At 44.2% G+C, this 12,978-nt stretch overlaps 1 protein-coding gene across 1 annotated transcript; it reads right to left on the bottom strand.

Annotated features, from left to right (window-relative positions):
- Positions 1-2,124: 2,124 nt before the first annotated feature.
- On the bottom strand, positions 2,125-12,675 carry TSN (translin). Its single transcript, XM_068949037.1, has 6 exons — positions 12,520-12,675; positions 12,289-12,382; positions 7,665-7,761; positions 6,695-6,810; positions 5,921-6,000; positions 2,125-5,547 (listed from the first exon to the last, which is right to left on the bottom strand). Exons 1-6 carry the CDS (start codon positions 12,583-12,585, stop codon positions 5,311-5,313), a joined length of 690 nt encoding a protein of 229 aa, XP_068805138.1. The 5' UTR covers positions 12,586-12,675; the 3' UTR covers positions 2,125-5,310.
- Positions 12,676-12,978: the final 303 nt, after the last annotated feature.

Here is a 12,978-nt window from a genome sequence, read left to right as displayed (position 1 = left end):
ACAGTTGATTAAGAAATCAAAGTTGAGAGTAACACCGCACAGTTTTAGAACTTCTGGCAAGCCCCGAGGGCACTCATTAAATAAAAAAAGTAAGACATCTCCCTCAGGAAGTTACAGGTGATCCTGTAACAGAAACCTTTCTATAACATGAATGGAAAACTTGAGCAATAGGGACACAGAGGGTCCCCATCAATAGGGAGTGAAGAACCCTGACAAGGAATGAAAAGCCAGGCAGACCATCCTCTAGCACTGATCTCTGCTCAAGTTTGATTGAGAACAGCTACACAACTGGAAGAAATTGAAAAGCTAGCATTAGGTTGTAGGTCTGTGAGCAGGGGAGAACATAATGATAATTTGTAACTCTCCAGCTCAAGTCCCACCCCAGTGGTATCTCCTCCTACATGGACTTTGCATCTCTGAGAAAAGTCCTCAACTGAAGGTGAGGAGACCCAGCTTGCAAGACAGATCGCTCCTAGGCAAAAGTGGCCTGCATAGGAGCACGCAAATGAATCATTTTTCAATGGCGGTTGGGCATCAGATGTTCGTTTTGAACCATTCCCTCCTAGTGCAGGGAAGATCCCTTGCAGCACCCATGCTCATGTCCGTGTTGACTAGCATCAAAGGACTATCCAAGCACTAAGGGGAGGGCTGGCAGATGAGAGAGGGAAGCCTGGAGGTCACAAGAAAATTCACAGAGCAGATCCCATGACTGATGCTTGAGGTAACGAAAACGCTGCAAAGAGCACAAGGCCTTTATAGCCTGAGATTGTTTCACAGTGGCTGAAATCTCAGGCTTTTTCTTCCCTTTAGCCTTTCCACAGCCCCTGTAAAGCCTTCAACAGGCTGTGGTGGTCATCCGACTTCATGGAAACCTGTGAGAGCTGCACAAGGCCCCAGTGCAGTCCCAGAGAAGGCCAGAGAGCTCTCCCTAACAGGACAGGAGCCAGCAGGCTTCGGGGAGCAGGAAGTGCACTTGCAGAGCTCAAAGGCTCTTTCATATTCCCAACAGTAGCAGCAGTTTAGATGTTTGTACAGGTAAGAGTTCAGACAAGGAGAAGATTCCCCCTTGTTTCAAGAACAGATTGGTTTTAGGACAATCATCTTCCCCTCAGGCAGGACAATCCTCCAGTCTTCCAAAGAGAGCTCACCAGAACAAGCCAGAAGTGCAACAGTTCAGAGTGTCAACAAACAGGCAGGATGAGAAGCCAGCAATGAGATATACCTGTCTTCAAATGATTTGTGCCTGATCCACAACATAATTTCAGGAGATACTACAATGTAAACAGGATCATCCTTTTCAAAATCAAACACTTGCTTAAGGACACACCATAAATTCAACAGGCTGGTCAGTTCTCCGAATAGCTCTTACACTTCAGTAGCTTGTTACACCACAGTATCCATCAGCAGACAGTACTTTAATGAGGGAAGGTAGACTACTGATTAGTAACCAGCGTCAGCAGCCACATGCAGACCCCAGGAGTCATTCATGTTTACTTTCTGCTCTTATTAATTGCCGTGGTGCATAATGACCTTCCTAGCTGAAAGGTGATGCTCTATAGCATAAGTGTCATCACCTTGCAATAAAAGGAAAGCAAGTTATCTGCCCAGAGAGAATATGCTTGGCAATCCTAAGAGCACTGGAAGCAGTTAAATTATTGCAAGAAAATCAGACAATTTGCCATGTAGCATTACAGCTCAGTGAACACCATAAGCTGGCGCTGCCTGGAGAGGAAGGAGCCTCCCTCCATGTACTGGCACGGTGTGTGTGGCACTGTGCAGTGAACCAGACTGGGAACAAGCCTGTCTGAAAAATAAAGATCATTTCGGCTAGATCAGTTCCTTGATCCAGTTCACTGCACAAAGGCTGTGCTGGCACCTGAAAGAGGCAGTCTGGAGGTGACAACATGTCCTTTAGCAAGTGCCAGCTCAAAGAGTTCTCTGGAGTAGGGCTGCAGTTTATCAATTCTAGTAGACAGAGTGCAGTTAAAGAACAAGCCTCAAAGTCTACATTGCATCCTGTGCTATGGAGCTCTATTCACCCCTATTTCCTGAATGGTTTCAGGTCAGCACTTCCATTGATCTGCAGGGATTGAACATACAGTGCTATAAATAAAGAACAGTTAATCAAGTCTGTAAGCGCCCTTTTTACTGAAGCAAGCAAACGCACAGAAATGACGTCAAGATGGGGAGAAAAAAAACAAGGACCGAGTACAAAGATGACCCAGAACAGCTCTTCCTGGCACACACTTCAGGCTGAAGTGCTTCAGAGAATAGCTGTGCTGACCATTGATTGAGTGAGACTTTCCAGTGCTCCTGCACTGACTCACTCTCCTCCCAGCCACCAGCGCACACTGCACAGGCCATTCAATACCAAGCAGGATTCATTTGTTCGGAGGTTCAAATGCACCTGACCCATCGTGAGCAATCCTCACCCCACAGAACTTGTGCAATCTTTAGAGCTCTGTGCCTCATCCCATTCCCCACTGGCTAACCTACTTCAACTACTCCTAGGACGGAGAAGTCAGAAGGGACACATGCTCTCTCTACTTGGGTTCTCTGGGACTTTCCTTCTTTCCTCTGCTGCCAGCTCTAGGACAGAAATACACCTTATAATTTAGCCCCAAACAGAGTAATGTGTGGTTCCACACCCAAGGCCATGAGGTATCACAGGCCATCTCTGTCCAGAAGAAGCTGCAAAGAGAAATGTGTTTTCCCAGCTTTCCCTGCTGTAGCCTAGGGAGAAAGTTTGCTGCTCGCTTTTCCCTTCCCCACACCTGACTTTGGAACACAGTATACAGCTTGTCTCTTGCAAATAATGCTTTTCCAGAGGAACATGCTAGGCTGTCCCAAAACCTACGAAAAGGAAGGAAGAGGTCTTTGCTGAACATCCTCCAGGAACACAGCTTTGGAACATATCCTTGGGCACTTGCTCTTCACACACCCTTGGACATAAAGATGCCACAACTCGTGGACCTCCCAAGAGACTTGCTCTCCTGGTTGGCCCTCCCACAGTAGCCACACCTCTAAACCTGCTGCACGGCACTGTTGTCTCTTGCAAGCTTGCATGAGACCACATCAGATGCAACAGTTGGCAGATCTAGGATCTGCTGAAAAGCTATGTTTGGCACAGAGGATCCCACATCAGGAAGGAGACCTGCTGCATGACCCAGTGCAACCAGAACACCTGGGACACAAGCCGAGCCAAGGCCTCAGCAGATGTCTGCCCTGCAACTAGAGACTTGCCCAGCACACAGCCCGACCTCCCAGTCCTGCGTGCCAGAAGCCCTCTAATTCGAGATGTGAAATTGATGCTCAGGAAACCTCTATCTAATTCACCTCTCCCACACGTTTCCTGTGTGACCCTGACCAGTGAGGCCACGTCTTGGAACCTTGTTGTCTCGTGAGTCTCTGGCTTTGGCAGTAAAACTGACTTAAGTTCCCTCTTTCCTCCCACCTCCACTGGGTACAAGTGAAAAAGAAGCAAATAGTGGCACAGGGTAAGAACAAAGAGCTACTTTTAAAGCTGGCTTCACCAGCGGTTACACCCTCATTTTCTTCAGCTGTGAAAAGAGGGTATTAGTATCTCCCTACGTTATGTGACATAAGATACGAAGGACAAACGTTAAATATTGTGAGATGCTCAGATGTCAGGAGAGCAACAGCCACCTGGAGACCTCTGCAAGATGAACCTTGCCACATCTCGGATATGGTAATAATAAACTCTCTTCCAAAGCTCTCCTGTTTAACTTGGTGAAGCAAGTCAAAGTTAAAAAATAATTTTAAAAAATTCTATGAAATTTGTTTGCAGCTTGACTTGTGCTCCAGTTGCCAGCTGATAAGAGTGCTCCATTTAACAGTTTATAAGTGAGGAATTACATTATAATCCAAACACAGTTGAGGCCTGAATTTGAATTCTAATTTGAATTCTAATGAATTTGAATTTTGTATTTCAGATTAGGCTCTCAGGAAGGGAAACAAACAACAACAAATAATCAGATGACAGGCAGAGTTACCAAATGGCCAAAAACACAGAACAGTTTTTATTGGCCAAAGTAACCAAGAAACCATTTTCTTCTAACTAAAAAAAATACTAACTGAAACAATGGGAAATCTTTGCCAACAAACCCCACGTAACTTTGATTGTTCATATTCATCCTGTAGCAATATTCCTCCTCGCAAAGTTAGCTTTTCTCCTTAACCCTATGGGACAACAAAGTGGTAAAAGAAAGGGAAAATTCAAAAACAAAAATCATTTAGGACAGGAGAATAAACACACTGGGAGGTATGAATCTGTCCATTTACACAAGTGGAAGAGTCTCTTGGTGTTGGAAAAAACATTACATGCAAGCTACCTAAAACTAAGTTTCCCCTTTTCTGAAGATACAAACATTTTATGATATGAACCATCTTTTGTTTTTAATCCCAGGAAACAGGTGAAGTCGTGGTCTATTTAGGTTGTCAGAACTCAAACGCTACCTGCAGTTTATCAGTTAACACTTCTCTATTTGGCAATCTTGTTAGTCCAAAAGAAATTTGGTGCACAGAGTTCTCAAGGTAAGTGATCATTCTGAAATTCAACATTTACTCATGTCAGTAAAACAAATGCCAACTAGTGAAAGCAGATGTTTCAGAAAACCCTGCTCTCTCTGGTAACAGAACTCTCAGTTAAGGGGGAGGGGAGGGCACCTGGGTGCAATATGCCAGTTCCAATTGAGAAAAATCTCAGGAATTTTCTCATTAATTTCTCAAATAAGGGGGTTTTGATACATTAACTGAAACCATTTTAAAAGATCTGGCTAATAAACAGCTATGCAAATCTCTTCCATTCAATTTACTGAAGTGGGTGAAAATTTAAGAAAAAAGGCAAAAAAAATCAGTGTCTTAAGAAAACGTATAGATATTTACATACTGTGTTTCTTAAAATATCACATGTATTTGCACACATCTTTAAAGGTGTGTGAGCAGAAACAGCTGAAGCACATCACTGCCAGAGCAGTGAAGCAACACTATGTAACTAAGGAGAATTTAAGCTCATGAGAGTTACTGACAGCTATTGCTGCTGTGCACAGAACAGCAACGTGTGTTTTGACAGAGAAATTTCACTAGAAACAGAGAGCCTGCTGCCCTAACCTAGACATGATTTTACAAAACATTTTGAGATCTAACACCCGTACTACACATTTTGTAAGAAAATAGAGAGCAGCTTTCAGCTGCAGTTCTTCTAAACTACTGCAGGAGGGCTTTGCTAACATGCCTCCTAAATTGGCAACCATCTGAGGTAATCAATGATGCCATTAAAACAAGCATCCTTCATTTCTCGCCACCAACACCCCCTGTTGCCTCCTTATTGAGTCCTCTGATCGACAAGTCATAAACCACTTCCTCAATTTTCTTGACATCGTACTTCAGGCCATCATAACGTTTCCTCAGGGAGTCATTTTTCAGGTTGAGGAGACGGAAGCCAGAATCCAACTCGTTGATAAAAGTTGAGATGCGGAGAGGACGAGAATAGTCACCAGCTGTGACACTGTTCACTGCCAGTCTGGCCTAGAAGAGGAAGATGCACAGGACAGCATGGGAGAACATCAGCAGAGGAATCCACCCAAATCACATCAGTATTCCAATCTGTTACTTTACAAAATGAAGCGGTATTCTTCCAGGCAGTCAGGCTAATTATACGCAGATCTACCTTTTTGTTCACCAGAGCCCTACATATTTTCAGTGAAGTGACCGGTTTAAATCTCAGAATATCAATGAGGAATGAGTCTGACATGACAGAGGGGCAAGGGCAGTTTGCCAGAAGTTCAGACCCAAGCACAACACACCATAACTTCCAGGAACAACTTGGGGAAATTAGCAAATGCGCTACTCGCTGTTTAGGTCAGTTTCATCCAGATATATGCATAAATAGCTTCCTTACCAGCTCGCTGGCAAGAGTTAATACACCAGAAAGATAGTCTTCTATATCCAGGTGAAAGCCTCTCTCTCGATCAGCTTCAACTAAGAAAAAAACAGAGTAGTAATCTAGACTGATACTGAACACGATCAAAAACAGCAAGTTGAAATTACATTTGTTTACTGTAGCTAATTTGAAATATCAAATTTATGAAATACTATTACAAAATAAAAGTCAGCCTTTTCCTGTATGTGATGTAATTACTGCTGCTTCTCAGCATTTTGAATGAACATCTGATACATCCTCAACTGGACACAAAATAGGTTACAACTGATCCAAGAGAATAACTGAATTTCCATTAATATACAGTAGAGAGGCCTGAAGTCCTTTTTTAAAAATTATTTTACTGATTTTTTCAAATTTTTTGCGTTCAGACGACAGTTCTCTTACAACATGAGGATTAGATCTCTTTTCCCCACCTGTTTAACTCTGGAAAAAGAAAGGTGAGAAAAATAAGCTGTCACCTTCGTATTATTCTTTTGGAAGATTTAGGCAATTTGAATAAATAATCTTCATTCATGAAGAACTCTGCTCATACTTTTATTCATATTACGTTTTCTGATTTCCACCTTCAAAAACAATATTTTGTTATTATTATATAATGAAATCAAATACCAGAGGAATGTTATAAACTATTTCTTGGGAAGAAATAATGTTCTGCTATTTCCCTGCACCTTGCCAGTGACAACATCTAAAAACTTTGCAAGCTTTTTCCTTTGAGTTACAAAATGAACTTACTCCCAAGTATTTCTGCAACAGCTTCTCGGGTCACTAACGTTTCTGTCTCCAAGTAGACAACGAACGCTGCCAGAAACACCAACCGCTGTAGCACAAACCTCCAGTGCTCGTGAAATCTGTTGAAGAAAACACCAAGTCAAGGTAAAAATAAGTAGCATCTCTTACTGAAGATTTAAACCAAAAGTATTTTAATTACCTACAGTACACATTACGTTTTGTACCTTTACTTTACATATAGTACCTTGCGATCTTTGTGATTTATCAAAGCCACACCAGCTTTCCCCTTAAAATCATCTCCTTGCTGCTCCAAAGCTTCAGCCCCTAGGATATTATGTTAAACTAGCATTTGCTCTCATCTCTCACACACATACCCAGTTCCTTGAGTTTTTCAGGTTGTCATGTCCATAAGAAAAGACAATCAGCACCTTCCCTCCCATTTCCTGTCAGCAGATTACAGCTGACAAGATTCTCATTCTTTGAAATGTTCCTGCTAGATACTGTCCCTTTCTGGCAGCAAGCAAAATACAAAGATGACAACTTCATTTAGAATCCACAGTATCAAAGAGCCACCTGATGACAGATTTAGGGCTCTGTTTTCAGAAATACCCAAATCCTAACAACTTAATTGAAATTAACGGAACAGCAAATGCTCTGGTCTCAGAAACAAGGGCTACTCCAATAGAACATCAGTTTCCTAAAGTTTAATTTCATTTGTTTAAGTTTCTAGGAAAAGAATTAAATACTGGATATTTTTAGTGAAAAAAATAAAAATAAAAGAGTTTGAGCAAAAACATTTCCAAGTTTGTTGATCAAAAGTCACACTTTTCTACCACTAGTTACTTTTTGGAACAGAAAGCCCATGCTTTTTGAACATCGGGCCCATAAACCTTTAGATCACTCTTCCAAAGTTATGCCACCTATGGCCTGGCAAATCTCAAATCCGTGTCTTGCTGCGTGTGACCCTCCACACCTGTAGTACTGATCAGCAGGAAACTTGGTCTTCAGAGATGCCAGCTGTGTTCTTACTGTACCAAAGTGTTCACGAGCCTTCTGACATTTCTTTGGTACTGAAAAAGAAGCAGTGCAACATTCAGTATTTGACAAACAACAGAATGTTGTAAACAAAGCTAAGAGTTTTCTAATATAGTTGGCTCTATCCATGTTCCTCTGAACACCTGGCTCTCTTTTGTCCAAGACTGACTTATTGACATAGTCTTAGTGGTATTCACAGTCATACCACAAGTCACTGGTAGATGGAAAGTCATCCTGCGCTTCAGGCTGTCTAATCTACACTAGTCCTTACCCTTGAACTTGAGACACGATGCCCCAGTGTTACTCAAGAATCACTGCTACATGCACTGGTCAGGGCTACAAATTAGCAAAGGTGAAGGAGAAATGACAAGTAGGGATGCAGAAAGGCTGCAAAAAGCCTCGAGTGTAAGGTCAAATAGGGTGTATCTGATGTAACAGAGCAGTGATTTTAAAGCTGTGGTCTGCAGGTGTCTAAGGGGTTGTGAAAAGTAACTACAAGAAGCAAGTAGAGTGTTAGTAGACCTTGACTCGCTATACAGAGCAAACGCCTTTCCCGGTAAATGTTCAAGGGCCTGTAAACATAAAACAGTCGAGAACTATGGCAACAGATAACAGGGTGCCAGGGAAGGACTCAACGAGAGAAGTAACATGATTAAAGCAAGATGCTACAAAGCCATTCACGCAGCAGCATTCTGGAGCGGTAAAAGGCTATTACGTATGGCATTGGTAGAAGGAAGGAGGCAACAAAGATCAGGGCACAAGCTGATAAGAAAGTATGTTTAGAGTCTTAGTTGAGTGGATGGAGTAAAGAGAAAGGGAGGACTAGTTGGGTTTTAGGTGTTACAAAGAGAGAAACAGGACGATTCTGTCTCTAATAGCTCTGACGCAGCAGTTCAGAAGAGACAAAAGCAATGGCCAAATCACAAGCAATAGGACTGCACTGTGCACAGCAATCACTCCCCAAAAAGCGCAAACACGCAAAGCAGCACCAAACAGCTTAGGCAGTCAAAGGAAAAGTAACTTTTCTTTCTCTGTTTTAAAGTCTCATAATATTTTTTCTGAACAGGCAGAGTTAGGTTATGTGAGGTGCAACATCCCTCCAGGAAGCTACGTCTTAGTCTCCCTTTCAAGCAATCTGTTCGAAAGAACCAAGTTTTCGCCTGTTCACTGGATTAAACTCCTGCAGAGAAACGGTCTCGCTTGTTTATGTACCACCCACTGCCACCTCCTGTTCGCTAATAAGAATTACAGCCACGCTGTACCTGCAGAACCACAGCTTGCCAGAACTCATCAAATCAGTACTTTTTAACTGCAGCCTTCTCAGAAATCCTGGTCAAAACCCAAGAAAGGCAGGTGGTGAACATAATAGCATCTTCAGCATCTTGAAGTATAGAAGCTGTGGTTATTTAAATAGGATCCACATCAACTAAATAATCTGAAAGTCGCCATGGATGACTTATCAAATGACTCCTACCAGCAGTTTACTTTTTAAGTATCTGTTTAAAAACTTGTTTTAACTAATCAAACATCACCCTCAATCAGAAAAAAGGAGGTTAAAAATGAAAGTTTCAGGAAGCAGAAGGTGAAAGTGCTTCATATGGCAGCTAGAGTGAAAGCTCACTGAGAATTACTCTCTGAACATGGTCCCTCGAGCTGTCACAGGGCAACTGGGGACAGAACGAAGAGCACATTTGCACTTTGGCTTCTGTCAAACGAATCTGTGACAGAAAAGCAGCCTTTACTGTAAAGTTGCAGACAATGGTGCCTGATGACGCACAGACACAAACAAAATTCCCAACACCAAGCTATCCTTGTGCATCCTTACATATCATCACTGATGCGTTGCTAAGCATAACACAGTGTATTTCACGAGCTAAGGGTAAAGTCTATTACTGAGCACATGCAGAGAGGCAGTCGCCATGAAGTAGCTGTTGTCTGGGTGTAGGTGGTTGCCCTGCAGTACAAGAAGTCAGGGGGAAAACTCAATGGAAACAGGGTTAGCCAAGAGATATTTTAAGTGCCTAGAGAACAAAGGAAAGCCATTATGCAATATGATCTTATAAATATTACCCTTTGATACAGCAAAACACCCTCTATTAACCCATTCCAACCATCTTGTGGTTCTATTAAGAGAGCTCAAGCCATCCCTTAACCCTGCTCTTTGGTAGGACGGAGCCTGTTCTAAATCCTTTAACTTTTTTCACTGGCTCTCTGTTACCTCCCTTATTTTTTCATTGTTCTACCTCAATTATTGACGCAGGATTTAATCACAAAAGACAGAATAGTAAGCTACCACAGAAAGACAGTAATATCCCACTCATGCTGGCACAAGGAAGGAGGCACAATAAGGTGTACAATTTCTTTTGGCAGCAGCACCAGTTTAAACTGTTTATAGAAATACAGCTGCACTAACCAAGCATCATTATTTACTCTTCTGTCACCTGTAAACTTTTAATAACTGTATCAGTAGTTTTTCTTACATCTTAGAATAAATAAATGCAAGAGTGTACAAAACTTGATGCTGCAAAATTTAGCTAGAACTGTGTTGTAATGAATATGCCCTTCTTTCATAGTTTTAAGAATCATCAGCTATCCCTTTTTGACCTAGCCAAAAAAAAAAAACCATACAGGTTTTACACCATTCTAGTTTCTTAATGAAAATATTGTACTAAGTCAGCAGACAAAATGTCATACTAAGCCAAACAGACATTTAAGTGCACTACACTACAGCACCACAACTATTATCAAGTAAAAGTATAGTCTAAATACACATCATTTGACAAGTGCTAGTTTTCCCCATAAAGATTTCTGTGTTAATTGGTATTAAATTACTCTGCTATTAACCTTTATTAATCAAATCCTTTACTGACTTTTGTTATTTTGCTTGAAATTGATGTCAAACTGACAGGCCTATTATCGTATGTTAATTCCCACCCAGCCTATTAGACCTGCATTCATTATCTTTGATATTGCAAAAATTGTAAGCAGAGCAGTCTTCTTTTTGGTACTTAAACTATTCCACAGGTCTCTGCAAGATTCAGGACCAGCTCCCTCTTAAAATTAAATAATAAATCAACATACACGGAGGCAGATACAGGTCTCTACTAATACATACTGGGAAAAAAAAAAAAACCTAAAGATGGTACCATGCAAAATGATTGTCACAACATCCATGGTTTTACTCAGCTTTAGTCAAACATGCTTTACTTAGCATGTTTGACTAAATTAGCCAATTAGCAACTCTAATTTTTAGCACTGGTAGATTTCCTAAGCAGCAGGAAGTTATACTTGCCAGTGGAGGTCAAGTGTCAGATGCTGCACACTGCTAACCACATACCTAGTGGTTACCAAACAGGAGACTACAGAAATCGCAGGCCTCCAGCTGAAGCACAAAAGTAGTGGTGAGTGTCATCAGGCTGACAAACAACCAGCCAACACTCTAGATGAATAAAACAGGAACAGATGAAGGTTTTCTTTCTTTTCTTCACCTTCTGATGGTAGCCTGCCAGATTTCTTCTCTCCCCGAGTCCCTCTCAAGAGTTTCCAAAAGATCAGAATGGTTGTTTCTCCCCAGAAGTTCATTGACATGACTGAATGGCTTTTAAATCGCATACTGAAATAAGAAAGCTGCTTATTCCAATAGCTTCAGCACTAACTCTACAAATAGGGGGGACAAGGACAGCGCGTTCAGCATTCAAGTCTGTAGCTACATTTCATGCCCTTTGAGCAAACGGGTTGGCCCAGAAACATTACCTCGAACATGCTAAAAATTTCTGGCTCAAAAGTAAGGGAGCTACAGCTACAACTTGAACCTAAAAGCGACAGCACAATTCCAGTTGTCACTCAAGCATATGTCAAGGATTTCTCTTGCTTTACCAGCCTTTGTAATTTTCCTTTACGTTTTGGGAGTCAGGTATTAACTCAAAGTACAACTTTATATTCACATGTACCTGCATGCACGCATACACAAGTAAATGTAATACATAGCAGATTAAAGATGTCCCTTCCCACACTATCCTGCTCACTCCCCAGAGCATCACAGCTTTTTTGAGGGGTGGAGGAGGGTTGAGGAGGGGACTACAGATACAAAGGCCCATCAGGTTATATTACAGTTAGCAGGATATAAGAATCTACACGCATGCTAGTTAGAGCGAAACCTATGAGCCAATTCACCAACGCAGAAAATGAACAAGTGTAGCAACAACATACTTTTCCACACTAAGACAGTAAAACCTCGAGGAGGGAGGGAATCAGAACGGGGAGGAACGGCGTTGCCTGAGGCTGGATGGCAGCTTTTCTACTCATCTGGCTTGAAGGGCGCCGCTGCAGCCCGCACAGCAGCCTCTGAGGAATCCACCCTGGAAGACACCTCAGCAGGGCCTACGGGCAACTGGAAACGCGTGACCCTAACAGGGAACCCACGTCCCCTGCGTCCCGCGGAGGTTCCTCGCGGGAACGAAGAGGCTTACAGAGCAGCGCTCCCCAGGAACGACGTATTTTTGGCTCTCCCTAGGAAGGAGGCACTGCCGCACCGCGGCCTAAGGCGGCTCCGCCGCACTTACTGTCCTGGAAGCCGGCGCCCTGGTGAACGCCCTGCAGCAGCGTGAGGATCTCCCGAGCCGTCTGCTCCAGCGTCTGCACAACCTTCCGGATCTCCTGCGGACACAGGCCGCCGTGAGGGGACGGCATGGGATGGGACGGGACGCGACGGCACGGGAGGGGAAGCAGCGCCGCCCGCCCACTCACCCACCCGGCCCAGCCCGGCCGGGCCCCCGCCGCGGCCTCGCGCCCACCTCGCGGATGTCCTGGTCGGCGGTGAGGACGCCTTGCAGCGCGATGAACATGTCGCTCACCGACATGGTGCCGCCCAGCCGCGCCGCCGCCGCCGGCTCCCGCCTCAGGGGCCTCCCGTGCTGCCGGCGCCGCGCCGGGGCCTCCCGCGCTGCTGGCGCGGGGCTGCCCCACTCAGCGCCTGACGGCGGCTCGGGGCAGTGCGGGGCTGGCGTCACCGCGGGGCGGGGATCGGCCTCTTGGCGTCAGCGGAGGGCCGCACGCGAGGGGGCAGAGCCGGGCCGGGCCGGGCCGGGCAGGGCCGGGCGCCGCCGCCTCCGCGGGCGAAGGGCGAGAGGGCTCCGCGGCGAGCCCGGGCCCCGCCGCCGCCACCGCCCTCCCGCCCGGCGACGCGGCCCTGGCGGCCCCGCGCCGCGTTGCCAGGCGACGCTGTGCGGGTACGCTTGGCCGCGCCGTTGCTA

The sequence above is a fragment of the Struthio camelus genome, chromosome 6 (assembly GCF_040807025.1).
Source record: "Struthio camelus isolate bStrCam1 chromosome 6, bStrCam1.hap1, whole genome shotgun sequence".
Lineage (NCBI taxonomy): Eukaryota > Metazoa > Chordata > Aves > Struthioniformes > Struthionidae > Struthio > Struthio camelus.
Note: the sequence above shows the minus strand (reverse complement) of the source record. Positions and strands in the feature narration are given on the sequence as shown.